The sequence below is a fragment of the Zosterops lateralis genome (genome assembly GCF_965231275.1).
Source record: "Zosterops lateralis genome assembly, chromosome: 7".
NCBI classification, from domain to species: Eukaryota; Metazoa; Chordata; class Aves; order Passeriformes; family Zosteropidae; genus Zosterops; species Zosterops lateralis.
The window spans coordinates 29,201,267-29,215,131 of NC_139767.1; the positions used below are offsets into that span (position 1 = coordinate 29,201,267).

General features: G+C 44.0%; 1 protein-coding gene across 2 annotated transcripts in view; it reads right to left on the reverse strand.

Annotated features, from left to right (window-relative positions):
• SLC12A8 (solute carrier family 12 member 8) overlaps window positions 1-13,865 on the reverse strand; it is a 51,018-nt gene that overhangs the window by 13,092 nt on the left and 24,061 nt on the right. For both annotated transcript variants that reach the window (XM_083865345.1, XM_083865346.1), the window contains exons 6-8: window positions 11,467-11,580; window positions 4,414-4,501; window positions 2,786-2,873 (exon numbers count right to left, since the gene is read on the reverse strand). In XM_083865345.1, the coding sequence (XP_083721471.1) occupies window positions 2,786-2,873; window positions 4,414-4,501; window positions 11,467-11,580 (290 nt within the window). The remainder of the gene's footprint in view (window positions 1-2,785; window positions 2,874-4,413; window positions 4,502-11,466; window positions 11,581-13,865) is intronic.

Genomic DNA, 13,865 nt, shown 5'->3' on the forward strand with positions numbered 1-13,865 from the left:
GCGAGATCACTTATATACAGAGCACATCATACAGGAAAAGCTGCCCAGGCTTACAACCATTGAAAACAGGAAGACAAACCCCTGTGTCTCAGAGAGGAAAACCAATCCTGAAAGAAAACCCACAGCAAAACCAAATCAAAATTGCCACTTAAGTAAATGGTATCTCAAAAAACATGCTCCAAAGGATATAATACAATGACCTTATTTTCCTGTCTTCAATGAGAAAAGAATTTCCTTTGGCCAACATGAAACATCAGGAAAAAAAATATATTAAAGCCATAGTGCTAACAGGAGTGGTTTTAGAACTGGTTTCTGAAGCACCTTTTCAAGCTGGGAATATCTCCTGCAGGTGTGGAGGGAAAGGAGGGACAGCTCCTGGTCTGTCACACAGAAGTGAGGACTGGGGTCCCCCTAAGTAGGTCCTCACTGTCAGAGCTGCAAGCACAGACAGAGTACCTAAAAAACCCCACCCAAATACACAAAACCCCACAATATAAACATTGTGCAAGAAAGCTTTGAAATGGGAGTGCTCCTGGCTCTGTAGTGTAAGGACATGGACAGAAAAAATAAGGAAAACAAGGTCTAGGGTCACCTGGGACACCCCCAAGTCTTGAAAGACCACAGAGGTCTGAGAGCCAGCAGCCAGGCACAGAGAATGGCAAGGCATGGCGGTAACTCCAGCACAAAGGCCAGGCAGAGAGAAAAAACCCACATTTGGGCCCAAATCCAGCATGCCTATACTCCTCTGAAGTAAGTGCTGGAGGTACAGACAAATTTCTGTGGCAAAGGATGTCACCAAATGTAGGTCCCCTGCATCCCACGTGTCCTTTGCTCCCACCTCCTTCTGTGGAAAAGAGGGTCTAAATGAACACAGGTCCTCTCAGCTTCTGCCCCCATTGAAGTCAGGTGGCACATGCTTTATAAGGAGGAATTACAAAAATTTACATGGCTAAAGATGATTCAAAATACATCTGGCTTTTTTTTTTTGGTCTACAAAATCTGCAGGCAGCAAAAAGGAGATTGGGTAAAAGAGCTTGCTGTTGGGGAAGGCATGTGAAATTAATGTCCTGATCCAGAACTGTTCAAACTTCCTACTACAACATTTCCCCATGAAAATCCACTTAGCCTTGTGAATTGTATCTTGTGGGACAGAAGGAACCTGAGGCAGAGATGAGCAGATCCCAGCACTCATTAGACCACCAGACAGACACTCAGTGGGGAATCCTCCCTTCCCTTTCCTCTAATCCTACCCTGCTCTGAGAAATACTCGGAAGAAACAAACAGTTGTGTCAGACACCATATATTATTTTAGCTGCCAAAAATGCTTGCATTTAAATGTGCTACTTGACATTCAAATCAGGGTTAGAGGGGAAGAGTCCCTTTCACGAGGCTGATGAAAGGTTTTGCTATGGGTTTTGAACATAGAAAGTGTGAATACATTGCAAGGAATTGGCAGTTGGAGCTCATTAGAAGTGAAATTACTGAATCTCATTTTTATGTTTAAAAAGCCAAACAAATGCTGTAACAGAGAAAAACAGCCAAGCACTAGCTCACCTGTGACAGAAAAGGAGAGTTTGGAGGAGCAATGATTTCTCTCCCATTCCTCTCTCCAAAGTCATTAAAATCCAAAGCCTCTTGTAATAACTCAAAGAAGAAACATGAATATTGCACCATTTGTTTGCTCCGTATTAGGGGAAAGAAAATTGAATTTGCTTCTTTGGAGGGAGGTGTTTGCTTGTTTATTTTTTTTTTGTATTTGACATTATTAAATATCTTCTCATTCATTACTAGGAGATTGTTCATTTTCCCCCTGAGGGTTCTGAAGTTAAAACACAGCTTTAACAATCTGTTTCTATTCAGCAGATTCATTTAAAGCTGATTCTTTTTGTTACTGCACTTTTTGCCCATTAAGTCATTGACACACAAAGAGGTTGCCTTAGAGAAGGCAGGTTCATTTTTTTTCCTCTGAAACAGAGGTGGATTTTTTTTACCTCAGCAGGAAGTGGCAAAGCCCCACCAATAACTGGGAGTTTATTTGAGAGGTGGAAGAAGTTTAGAGCTGCAATTATTTAAGAAACAAAGCCAGAGTTTCAAATTGATATTTTAGACTAAAATCATGTTACACATCAAACTATGTAAACTTCTCAACTTCAAATTAATCACCAAAAATAGCGTCAAATAAAGTGAACACATGATTTTGGATAATACTGAATAACAGAAAATTAGGCCTTCAACATCCCATCCAAAGAAAGACAATGGCACGCACCAAAATCTCTTGCTCTCTTTTTAGAGGCCTGCAGTGGTGAGGTTCATTGTGTGTTACACTACAACCCCTCCTCATGAAAATACTCTGTGTGGAATGTCTGGAGTTTAATAATCCTATTGCTGGCCCTGCAATTACAGCCCGCTCGATATGGAAATGTGAGCTTCGCTTGACTTAGTAAAGATAAGCAGGGGGGCTCTTTAGAGATTTCAACTTGGTCTAAGCTTTCACCAACGAGAAAGGATACACTGAATAAAATACAGCATTTATCATTAGACCACATTACCATACTTTAGCTCTTAAAGCTATTGCTGGGTGATTATGCCAAGATTTGGCATTACGGGATATGCTGGTGAATGCAAGGCTATTCAAATCAATTGTACACTGGGATTTGCAACGGGGAAATCCCACTGAATTTTAATGAGGGATGCATACCCAGATTCCTCAGGCTTTGGGAAAACTCAAGCATTCAGAAAGGCAGATGGCAACCTGAAAGCACCATTATATAAAACCACAAGTTACCTTCTCTGCGATCATGAAGTCATAGCGGAGTGACTGACGGGTACAAATGGCTCCCAGCAAAAAAACGAAGACCATGTACAGAAACCACCTGCAGACAACAAAAAAATCCCCAATTTCTTCACAGCAAGATGAGACCATTGAGAATTCTGCCACTGGAAGAGCCAGGAGACAGTCAAATGCCCACAAGCTGGGTCTTCAATCACTCTGCATGGTCTCTGAATGATTTAGCTTCAGGGATAAATTTGACACCAATCCCTTTTACTTACCCACTATGCTGTGCCAGGGACAGCTGCAGCATGACTGCAGGTACCCCTGAGGGGAAGCTACCCACACCCCTTAGGTGTGCAGGGGGGAAATACTCCAGTCCTGGGGACAGACTTTTTAGTAGGGAGGGTCAATTCAGACTAGCTGTAAGGAACAAATTTTCTACAATAAGGATGGTAAAACATGGGAATATGCTGCCCAAAGAGTTGGTGGATGCCTCAGCTCTGGAAACATTGAAGGTCAGGATGGATGGGGCTCTGAGCAATCTGATGTGGTTTAAGAAGCCCCTGCTCATTGCAGTCTGGATGCCCTTTAAACGTCCCTTCTAGCCCAAACCATTTTGTGCTCCTGTGGCTCTGCAGGTACACAAGTCCCCCCATCCGGCAGTAACATTAACAGCACAGCCAGTCTGCTCTGCAGCCTCAGCCAGGATCCGCTTCTGGTGTTCTGGCCTTTCCATACTCAGGCTGGGGGATAATTTTGTCTGTAAAGTGCAGACAGCAGAGAAGGGAATCACCACAGCCTTGGATAGATGGGTTCATGTGATATTTCCATGTCCTGCGGAATCCCCCCTCTTAAAACAAGCACCAATTTCAGTGGGAATCCCTCCAAGCTCTGAAGGATCTTCCTTCCTGACTGAACATTGGTACACAATTAAAAGAAATAATTTCAAAGACAATTTAGATGCCAATAAAAGCAGACAGGAAAACCTACTAAGAGCTTTTTTTTTTTTTCTTTTTTTTTCTTTTTTTTTCTTTTCTTTTTTTTTCTTTTTTTCTTTTTTTTAATATGTACCAGTGGAAAGTTCTTCTGGAAAGTAGCATTTCCTTGGGAAGAGCACAGCTTGGTGATGCAAGGCTTCTGTTTCCCCTGTCTTGCAGTTGAGTAGGTCATCTGACCTCTCTTGGCCTCATTTTCCCAGTAATAAAAAAATACAGAATTTTGATACTTCTTTTCTATTTATATAGAAAAATAATGCAAGGGGAATAAAATAATGATAATAATGATAAGAATAAAGCAATAAATCCCTCCCTTTGTCATTCAACAGCAGTGAATGACAAAATCATGCCTCTCCCAAGCCTTGGAGAACTCTGCATCCCACTTTGGGACAGCCAGGCTGCAGCAGCAAAAACACCCCAGCAGCAGCACAGATCCCACCCAGCAGTGGAAGGACTGAGTACATCCACACTACCAAACATCTCCAACCCACCCAGAGAATGTGGTGGTGATGGATGACAATTTGAATGAGAGCCACACTTTAATTTTCCAGATGGCTGAGTAATAAAAGGCTGATGGGGATATGAAATGGATTGGTCACACTCAGGGCAGTCTCCAGAGCAAATTTTCCCCAATCAATGACTTACGAGGTGCCAATAGCAGCCAGAGACCCCAGAGGGATGTTGGAGGAAGGCTTCTGGAGATCTCCACTCATATTGAAGCCAGCCATCACACCTGTATTTTGCAGACACAAATGCAATTTAGAGTCAATTGAAGTTATAGTACATATAACACACATTGCAATATGTAATATAATTTAGTCAATCAGTTCATTGATTGTTTCAGAACAATAACTATATCACTTCATTGCACTGCCACACAGACAAATATTGGCTCCCATCAATTGCTTGGTAAAACACTGTTCATGTCTTTAACAGAAGCAAGGCACCACCAATACGTCAAAGAAGCCTCTGTCCTGTTTGAACAATGCTGGGGGGGAAACAGTATGTGAACAAACCCCATCTTATCTTCATACAAACCTAACAGGAGACAATGCTGCCCAGTTGTTGAAAAGAGAAAATGCCACTGTTCATCAGGGCAGCACATACAGCAGGTGGTACAACCCCCCCAGACCAGACCCATTACAGGTCCCTGCATTCACAGGGGACAGCCACTGCTAACAAAACAGACTGTCCTGTCCGTGTTAAATGATGATCACATTAGCAGAGGGAATAACAGTGCTCTCGGCACGTAGGTGGCACCTTCTAGCCAAGGGATCTGCTTTGGAAGTAGGCATTATCTCTGCCTTGCAGATAGGAAAACAGAAACACTGAGAGGGCAAGTGATTGTCCCAGTGTCACGTAGAAAACACATGGTAGGACTAAGAATAAAATACTGAACTGTTATTTTAGGCCAGAGTACAGGGTATTATACAATCAGGGACAGTCCTTAGCCTAAAAAATTACCGTCTAAAGACATAAGAGAGGGAAACAGGATGAAGCAGAGGATTAGAGTTGCTACATTAAGGCTAGAAAGCCAAGGTACAGATTGGTTAAGGGGGTTTGTCCATAGTTGAAGGAGGAGTCATACCAGACTAGTCAAGAAAACAGAGATTCCCCTGTCACATTATGCCAAAAGTTTTCTTAGAAGCCTTCAGATACATGTTATAAATAAAAATAAATAAACAGCAATATGTTTTTTAGAATCCCAATGAGAATTTGGACAATTTGAAGGCAGGACCAAAGACTTTAGGACGGTAACTTCTGCCCGTCACTGTCCCCCCCAGGATGTCAGACTGATATCTTCATAAGGACACGTGGGCCAGGAGCCAGCCAGCAGTGCTGAGGGCACAGTCCCTGGGGCCAGGGTGAGATCAGCACAGAACAATGGGGAGGAGGATGCCAGCACCATGGCACTCTCAGCATCTGGCAGGGGACTGACCACACACCAGCCACCGTGCCTGCCAAGCCCAGCAGCCATGCCTTGTGCTCAGAGGGTATAAGAATGACAAAGTCACTCTCTGCAGCTGCAAATCTGAGTGAGTTCAGCTTTAAATTAGCAACAGCCCATTGCACTTTTAAGCTCAAACACTGATTGCTGCTTGGAAGGGTTCTTTCCCAAGATGAAGGAGAGACAAGAGCCATGGGACCAATCTCAGGGTAAAGGGAACATGCCCAAATCAGCCAGATGGATGCCTTCTCTGTTCCCTATTCCCCACAGACCTTGTCCTTTGATGGGCTGTCAGCAATGGCTGGGTTGCTAATCATGGAACACAAACTCTGCTCTGCTCTGTCCCAGGCTTTGCTGTACATCTTCATAGCACCATCTCCACATCTGCTCAAAGGGAATTGTAATACCTCCTCTCCTCACTGCCCGGCCATGAGGACAGCACATAAATGAGCAAAAGGCACACTCATGCTGCCAAACACATCCAGGAGTTTATTTATTTATTATTAATGCTTTTTCCTTGATCATCCCTTTTTTTTTTTGCCCTTGAACAAGTCCACTCACCAGCCATCTTTTCCTGTCATCTCCACCATGGAGCCAGAGCCCCAACAACCTTTCCCTGGTCCCCACAGAATCCTGGCATTCCTCAGCTCCTGGAAGAGCTTTTCCTCCAAATTCAGACCAGATTTAAATTCTTGACACCATACTGAAAGCATTACAAATCAAGTTCTTAATTTTCTCCTGGAAGACTATTTTGTGGATATACTTCTGAACAGCACAGCTAGAAGCCTGTCAGCTGCTCGGGTTTTCTCTAGATAACACTTCCATGGCAGTGTTCAAGCCCTGCTTCTTTCATTCAAACAGCTATACAACAGGCTTAGCTAGAGGTGAGAAAAGTTAGGAGGGCAGAAGTCCATAGAAATGGTCACAACTATGCTAAATAAAATCTCTATGAAACACTCTTTGATGACATGCTACTTTGCAATTTAGAGATAAAGCAGAAAACTCAGAATTCTCTGAATTTTTCTTCCAAAGGGAACAAACTATTGTCAGGAAGACAGCTGTTAATCTCATGTGCTCCTTGGCCAAGCTTCTCAAACATCTGGCACCACCTTTAAATCTTCCAGCTTGAGTCACCCCTTCCTCATCCAAAGTCCTGCCTCAGCAAAGCACTGGGGAAACACCAAAATGGCATTTTCTGGACTGAACATTAAAAAGCTAAAGACGTGAGTCATCAGCACAGCGATGACTGCACAGCCTGGGCTCCCTCCCTCCCACAGACCCACGCACACCCAGGAGCAGCCAGGAGATGACTTCCCAGAGCCCACATAAAGAGGATCTTGAGGCTGATGATTGACCTCCTGCACAGCAGTGACCAGGGGTCACACCCAGGCCACTGCACACCACTGGCTTCTGTCAGGGCTCCCAGGAGGTCACCAGAGTTTCATGGGTTCCACAAACAAAGGTCAAGGCCACCACAGAGGGAACCAACTCAGAAATTCTCAGCCACTCAGGCCAACTCAGCCACTCTGTGCTGCAGTTATGACTCTGACGCAACCAGTACAAAGGTATGGACAATGTGGTAGCACAGATGTATGGACAATGCCAGAGCCACCTCTTCACCACCACCCAAAAAGTTATTTTCCAGACAGGATGACAGCTGCCAAAGAGGAGTACTGAGAACGTCTTTTGCAAGCAGCTGCCTGAGCAGCCGATTTTTTGATGAAAGGACAACCTGACTAATTAAAAAAAATAACATCCTAAACAATCTCTGCCATTCATAGCCTCAGTTACCCCTATTAGAGTGGTCTGACTTGCAAGAAGGCACAAAAAGCCTTGTCAGAGATTCTGGCTGTTCGACAGGGGAAAAACCTCACATTTGCATCTAAAACTCAGCAACTCAGAGAAATTGGGATGTTCCTTCCTTCAGACACAGGCTTACCCCTAGGGAAGTGGCCAATCCCTTCTGAACTCAAGCAATCATATCTGCAGATTGTCCATGGAGAAAATTATCCACCTCTCTGTTCCAATGAGATAGCAGGCTGGATTTTCCACACTGGCTATTATCTTAGAGAACAGCAGATAGTGACAAAGCTTCTGGACAAAGAAGCATGAAAACACCGTCAACCCAGCCAGGAAATTATGGCTGAGACAGTCTGTACATTACTGCTATTCCCAGTTAATCTGGTCCTGGGCATCATCCAGGAGGTGGATACGTGCATGAGGGGACCACCTACACTGTGTGTCAGACACAACCATCAGCCCCAGCAGCCATGGCTTGTGATTGCAGATATGATCACTCTTGCAAACGCCCAGTGCATTTTTCAGTAAATACACTATAAAATATAAAATGTGGGGTTTTTTCCTTCACCCAGGAGGTGAAGAATGGAAAATCTTAGATAAGGCTTGTAGCTAATTTTTTTTTAAGGGCCAGCTTCTCCACTGATGTAAGCTGGCGCCTCGCCACGGACTTCAATGGAGTTGTGCCAGTTTACATCATCTGATAACTTTAACCAAAACTTCTAAATCTATTTGCTGTCATTTTGCAAGTGCCAGATATGGTTTATTTCAGAACTGGTTTCTGTGCAGTGACATTTTCCACTAACGCCGCTTCAAACGACATCTTACTTTCTTGTATCACAAGACAACACACTTCTTTCATTAGACAGAAAGCCTTGGGGATTTAGTAGAAAAATATTTTTTGCACAACAGAAACTACATTTATCTTAATTTTTAAAATGCACTGACGGCTGTGTGGCTGCTGCTGGGAGCTGGCTGTGGGCAGGCAGCTCCCGAGACTCCCTCCCTGTTGAAAAGCCCTGGCTGGGTGGGTATCCAAGTGTTCACCCATGACAGCACAGCAGCAAAATGTATGCATTGAGAAGGTATTTACAAACATGCAGAAGAACAGCTGGTTAATGCAAAGCATCCCTATAGGGACATGTTCACAGGGTGTATTTCAGTCTTTTGACTGAAGCCAGCAAATCTGTGTCTTCCATGCCCGTGCTCTCCCATTTAGGCCAGCTCTAGATGTATGTTTTGGATCTCTTGTCTACTTCCCTATGATTAAATTACAAACTTGGGGGAATAAAGCCAGCTGCACTGAACATCCACCTGAAATGGTTTGAACAGGTTTTACCTGTTAAATGGTTTAAGTGGTTTAAAACAATGGTTTTACCTATTGCACAGGTAGCAAACAGACCAGCCTCTGACTACCAGCACTCAACCGTAAAACTGGGGTAACTTCACTCTCATTGCTGGAGTTGTACCAATAAACACAGAGGAACAAAGCAAACAACCTGACCTGGAGCAAAACAACCCAAGGAGGATGCTCATAGGAGCAGCATGATGCTACTGGTCTGCAAAAGGCTGGGATGACCATCCTATGCCCATCAGCTGAAGCATGTCCCCAACTGCTCCTCCTGCCTGTTTGGTCCTGGCAAGGGTCTCCCCACAGGTCCCGCTCCTCCTTCCTGAAGTGGCTGCCCCTCTTTGCTGTTACAGCTGCCAGCCTGCATTTCAGACATTTCTGTTTCACCGCTGTGTCTGGCAGAAATGGGCAACTTACAACCACTTTTCAGTATATCCCAGAGACCAAACTTAAACTGGTTGAATTCAGATGGCCATCTCAGAGAGAGAGGAAGAAGCCTATCCTTAAGAGCTCAAAATAGTTTCACTTCAAAGAGGAACATTTCATCTCAAAAGGCCCAAACAATTTGTTTCACAATTTCCGAAATATTCTTTTTAAAAACTTTGTTATCAAAATACCATCTTAAATTGTCCACTAGCATATGCTAAAAATTAAAAATAGTAAACACAACATTTAATGATTAAAGATAAACAGAACATTGCTGTGGGTCAAAGAACTGTTTCAAACTGGCTCAATGTAACCCCATAAAACTAAACAGCATATTGTTTTGCTGAAATTCCCCCTAAATTTCTGTTGTATCTAAAGGCAAAGGATTTTGCTCCCAGGGCTTCAGCCAGGTCACTGTGGGAGTTCCAGCAGAGGTGGGTGCCAGTGGGGGATGGTGGTGGGGAGGACCACAGGCTGGAGGGGACAGCCTGGGAGCAGTGCTGACCTGTCCCTGTCATTCCTCAGTGCCACTTGCTCACCCTCTGCAGCACGCTGCCTGCCCTGAAGCAGCAGCACTGGCAGCAGAGAAGCTTTGACTCCCATCCTAGAAATTTCTTAATCAGACCACAAGCTCTTCCATGCAGAGCAGCAAACACAGCCCTGCATTTTATGAGGCTGCTGAGCTCCACAGTGCTCCAAACAGCAATGAGGAATGATAGTGATGTTATATGGTACCACTGGCACTGCTACCCCAAAGGAATCATTTAAATCCTGTAAATAACCAAGCAATTAAAAAGAACACATGAAAAAGCTGTGTTAATAACTGAAGCAATTATATATCTTCCCAAACTGTATTTTCAGAGAATGTTTGACATTACTACTGGTATTACTACTCCTAACTAAACAGAGCAACGGGCTGCCAGGGCTTTGAACAAATTGTATCTATTAGCTTTGGCATTCTTCCTAGCAGCCAAGCATTAGCAGTGACAAAATTTAATATGGTTAATCATGGTAATTTTCTGCGCAGTCTTGACATAACTGTTCCTTCTTCTATAACTCAGGAACTGGAAAAAAACTGCTTTCCTACACCACTGGCAGAGCTCACAAGGAAGGTCTTTTTCTCTTGGGGATTCACTTGGCCAATCAAAAATTACAACAAAATGAGGGCAGAAGACATCTTCATGTTGCTAATAGTTCAGGAAGGTGAGTTTTCCAGGAGGAAGTCTACAGAGGCAATAGCCAGCCTGATAAGGTGGGAGAGAGGATCTCAAAGAAAAATCTGAAGTCCTGCACTAGGTGCACCTGAAGAAGTGACTTCTACCAGACCATTCCTCCAGTCCCATCAGTTTCACAAAATCCTTTCATTTGTCTCCCTGTACCACAGCAATTCTGCAACTTCCAGTGAGTTGCTTAGAGCTAATCCTCTGAAAATTCATTCTGTAATCCAAGGATTCATCGCTATGGAAACTGCTTATAATCGGTACTTTTTATAGCTTAAAACACCCAGCATCCACAAAAGGTATTGTAACTTCAACTGATAGTTACTGCATTCCCACTAGAGATTGTCAGCTCTGGAAAAGGGACATGCATCTTCCTGGTAATTTAAGGGAATGAATAATACAAAGGTATCTAATTTAGCCCATAATTATGAGCTCTGCTGACATATAAGGATGAAGCTGTGATGCCACACAGCGAGTGGTGGACTCACCATGGGCAATGGCATCAGCCCAGCTCAGTCACCTGCTAAGGTAAGGATGGAGAGAAAGTCCTCCTGTGCTCTTCACACTATCCCAGTGCAATAAAATCATAAGGCTCATCTGATAGGATAAATCATGATCAGCTCTTTTAAATAGGCTTGATACCTTCTGCCCTGACAGCATTGGCCAAGGTCAGTGTCTGAGCCTTTTCCTTGGCAGGGAAGGATTTACAGGACCACATCAACCCACAGAGTTCACCAACAGTTTCTAACCACAGAGATAGAAGAGCGTGTTCAAGGGAACAAGACAGGAGCGCAAAAAATTTGAGATGTTGGAGGGAAGCCTGAACATTTGAGTTGACCACTTGGGTCTGCTATGGACAAGTGCAGTCCTGCTTGCTTCGCCTCCCAGCCCAGAGAAGCTCCCCTTGCTTCTGCTCATGTCCGAGATCTTCCTGTGGAGGGAAAAATTAACTGTACCTGTGGCAGCTGGGAAAAACACTCCAAAAACAGTGAAGAAGGACTCCCCCTGGCTGTAGTCTGGCAGTGTGTTGTTGAACATCAGCTCTTCAGAGTAGCCGACGAAGCCGTGCTCTGTGGAGACATGGAGGGTGAGAGGAGAACCTTGGGAACCTCCAGGGCTGCAGGAGACCCTCCAGCTGCTCTCAGCGACCACCCCCCTCTAAACACATGCACCTGCAAGGGCTGCTTCCCAGGACCCTCTGAAAGGATGAACATCAACTTATTTGGTGGGGGAGAAGGCAGAAACCAGGGTTGCCACTCCTGCCCCGTCCTTCTAAGGTCACACACAAAGTTTTACTTTCCAAACAAGTTTTACAGAAGACAGGGGAGAGGGGAAAGCAATGGGTGGGATACCAGTGTCATGCACTTGGTTTACTGGGTATGTAGTGGAGGATCCTACTCCCTCACTACACACTTGAAGGATGGCTCAAATTCTTCCATAAACCTCAATTTGTTAGGAAGGGTTAAGCCAGACAGCTGGTGTGCAAGGCATTAATTAGGAAAGATTTTAGATGCTTATAGACAGAAAAGATATCTCACAAAAGCAGGTTAAGGAATTAATGGGTGTGGCCATTAAATAATAAGTTAATTTTTAAGAGGTAACACTGCTCTTTAATGGAGTATCTTCATCTATGGAAACTTTTCCTCCCTGTCATGCTCATGCCAGCTGGGGGTGGAAGGTGAGCAAAGTCAGTTCTTTTTTTTTCTCCTGCCACTACAATCTATTTCCACAAGACATGTGACTCCAATAACTTGTATTTTCTCATTAGCAAGCAGGATGTTGTTTATGGCTGCACAGGGTGATGGCCAGAAATTAAAAAAAGGCTCCATCAAAGCTGTCTCATGCCTCAAAGACAACATTAATGATATTTGGGCAGTAGATTAAACCAGAACATTAAATCAGCACTCTGAGCACACAACACATGCACTTAAAGTCTCAGAATATAACTAACCACAGTGCTTTGAAGTTTTCACAGAAAAACCCTATAGATAATCAGAAATTTCCTACTACATCTGCATTCATTGTGTTGCCTAAACGTGGATGGAAACACACTGATAGAAGAGGTCTCCTGCTGCTAGGCTTTGTAAAAGCACAAGCTCTCTTCACTAGGAGCAAGTCCCAGATGAGATTTACAGGGAACAAGCTCAGTGCAACACGCTGACCTCTGGACCTCACAGATGTCTGCAGAAAATGCAGTTCCTGGAGAAATAGAGGGCGAATTTTTGTATGTTCTTGTAAGTCCAGACCCATGTGGCTTCAACCAAAATTGATGCTCATGACAGCACAGCTCATGGCCTGTCTGCAGAGCTCCCACCAAATTCCTCAAGGGAAGTGATGCTCCTTGGACAAGGGATTTTTCACTAAGTACGTGCTCCATGCAGAAATGTTAATTTTTCAATTAAAAATGAGCAAAATACTCATCTTACCCCACAAAGGTCTGCAGACCTTCTCCAACCAGCAGCAGCATCAAATGCATCTATGCCACTTGACAAAAGTTTGCCCCACTGATTCATAAATATCTCCTGTGAAGCAAACTCTAGCCTCTCTTGACAATTTAGTCTCACATATTCCTATCATTCAGGTTTTCCCTAGTCACAAACTGTCCTTTTCACACCACTTGCCCAGTTTGTGGAGGTCATCTGAAGTCCTGTCCCTCTCTGCCAGGCTGCTGCAAGCTCTTCCCAGCTGGAGGTCATCTTCAGATTGAATCTGAACATTCCCTTTTCCATCATCCAGGAAGTTAAGAAAAATGCCAAATAACAACCAACCAAAACCAGACTGTTGCAGAACCTCACTAGGCACAGAGTCCTGCTTTGTAAGTAAACAGTCTCCAACTGGAGTCTTCCAATGGTGTTTTGGGGCTGTATAATTCAAATGAGGCAGTTTGGGTGCCTTCTGTTTCCTTCCTCATACAAAAGGCCAAGTGTCCAGACCAGTGAACAACCAGACTACATTATCTGTGGTACCATTTTGCCCATATTGTGGCCACACACTGACCATGAGACCCACAAGTCCAATGTCTCACCTGCCCCTGTGTGCTTCTGACTCCTATCAATCTTAAGAAATTAAATGATCCCCTAGTGTTCCATTCACTTGTATGTTCTTCCCTTTCCTACTTTATTCCTCTAAGTGGAAATCCTCGGTGGAAGAGACAAAAGCCCAAAGCCATGACAGATGTCACCAGAGAAACCAGAGAAAACAACAGCCATGGATTTGTTGAAAGAGCCACAGGATGTGCCTACAACTCTATCCCACTTCTGCTTCCTCTCCTCACAACTCTGGCAGGTGAGAGGCCATTCCACATTTCCCCTGTATACAGAACCAGGAACTTTCTTGACTAATTAAAGAGAAGTTC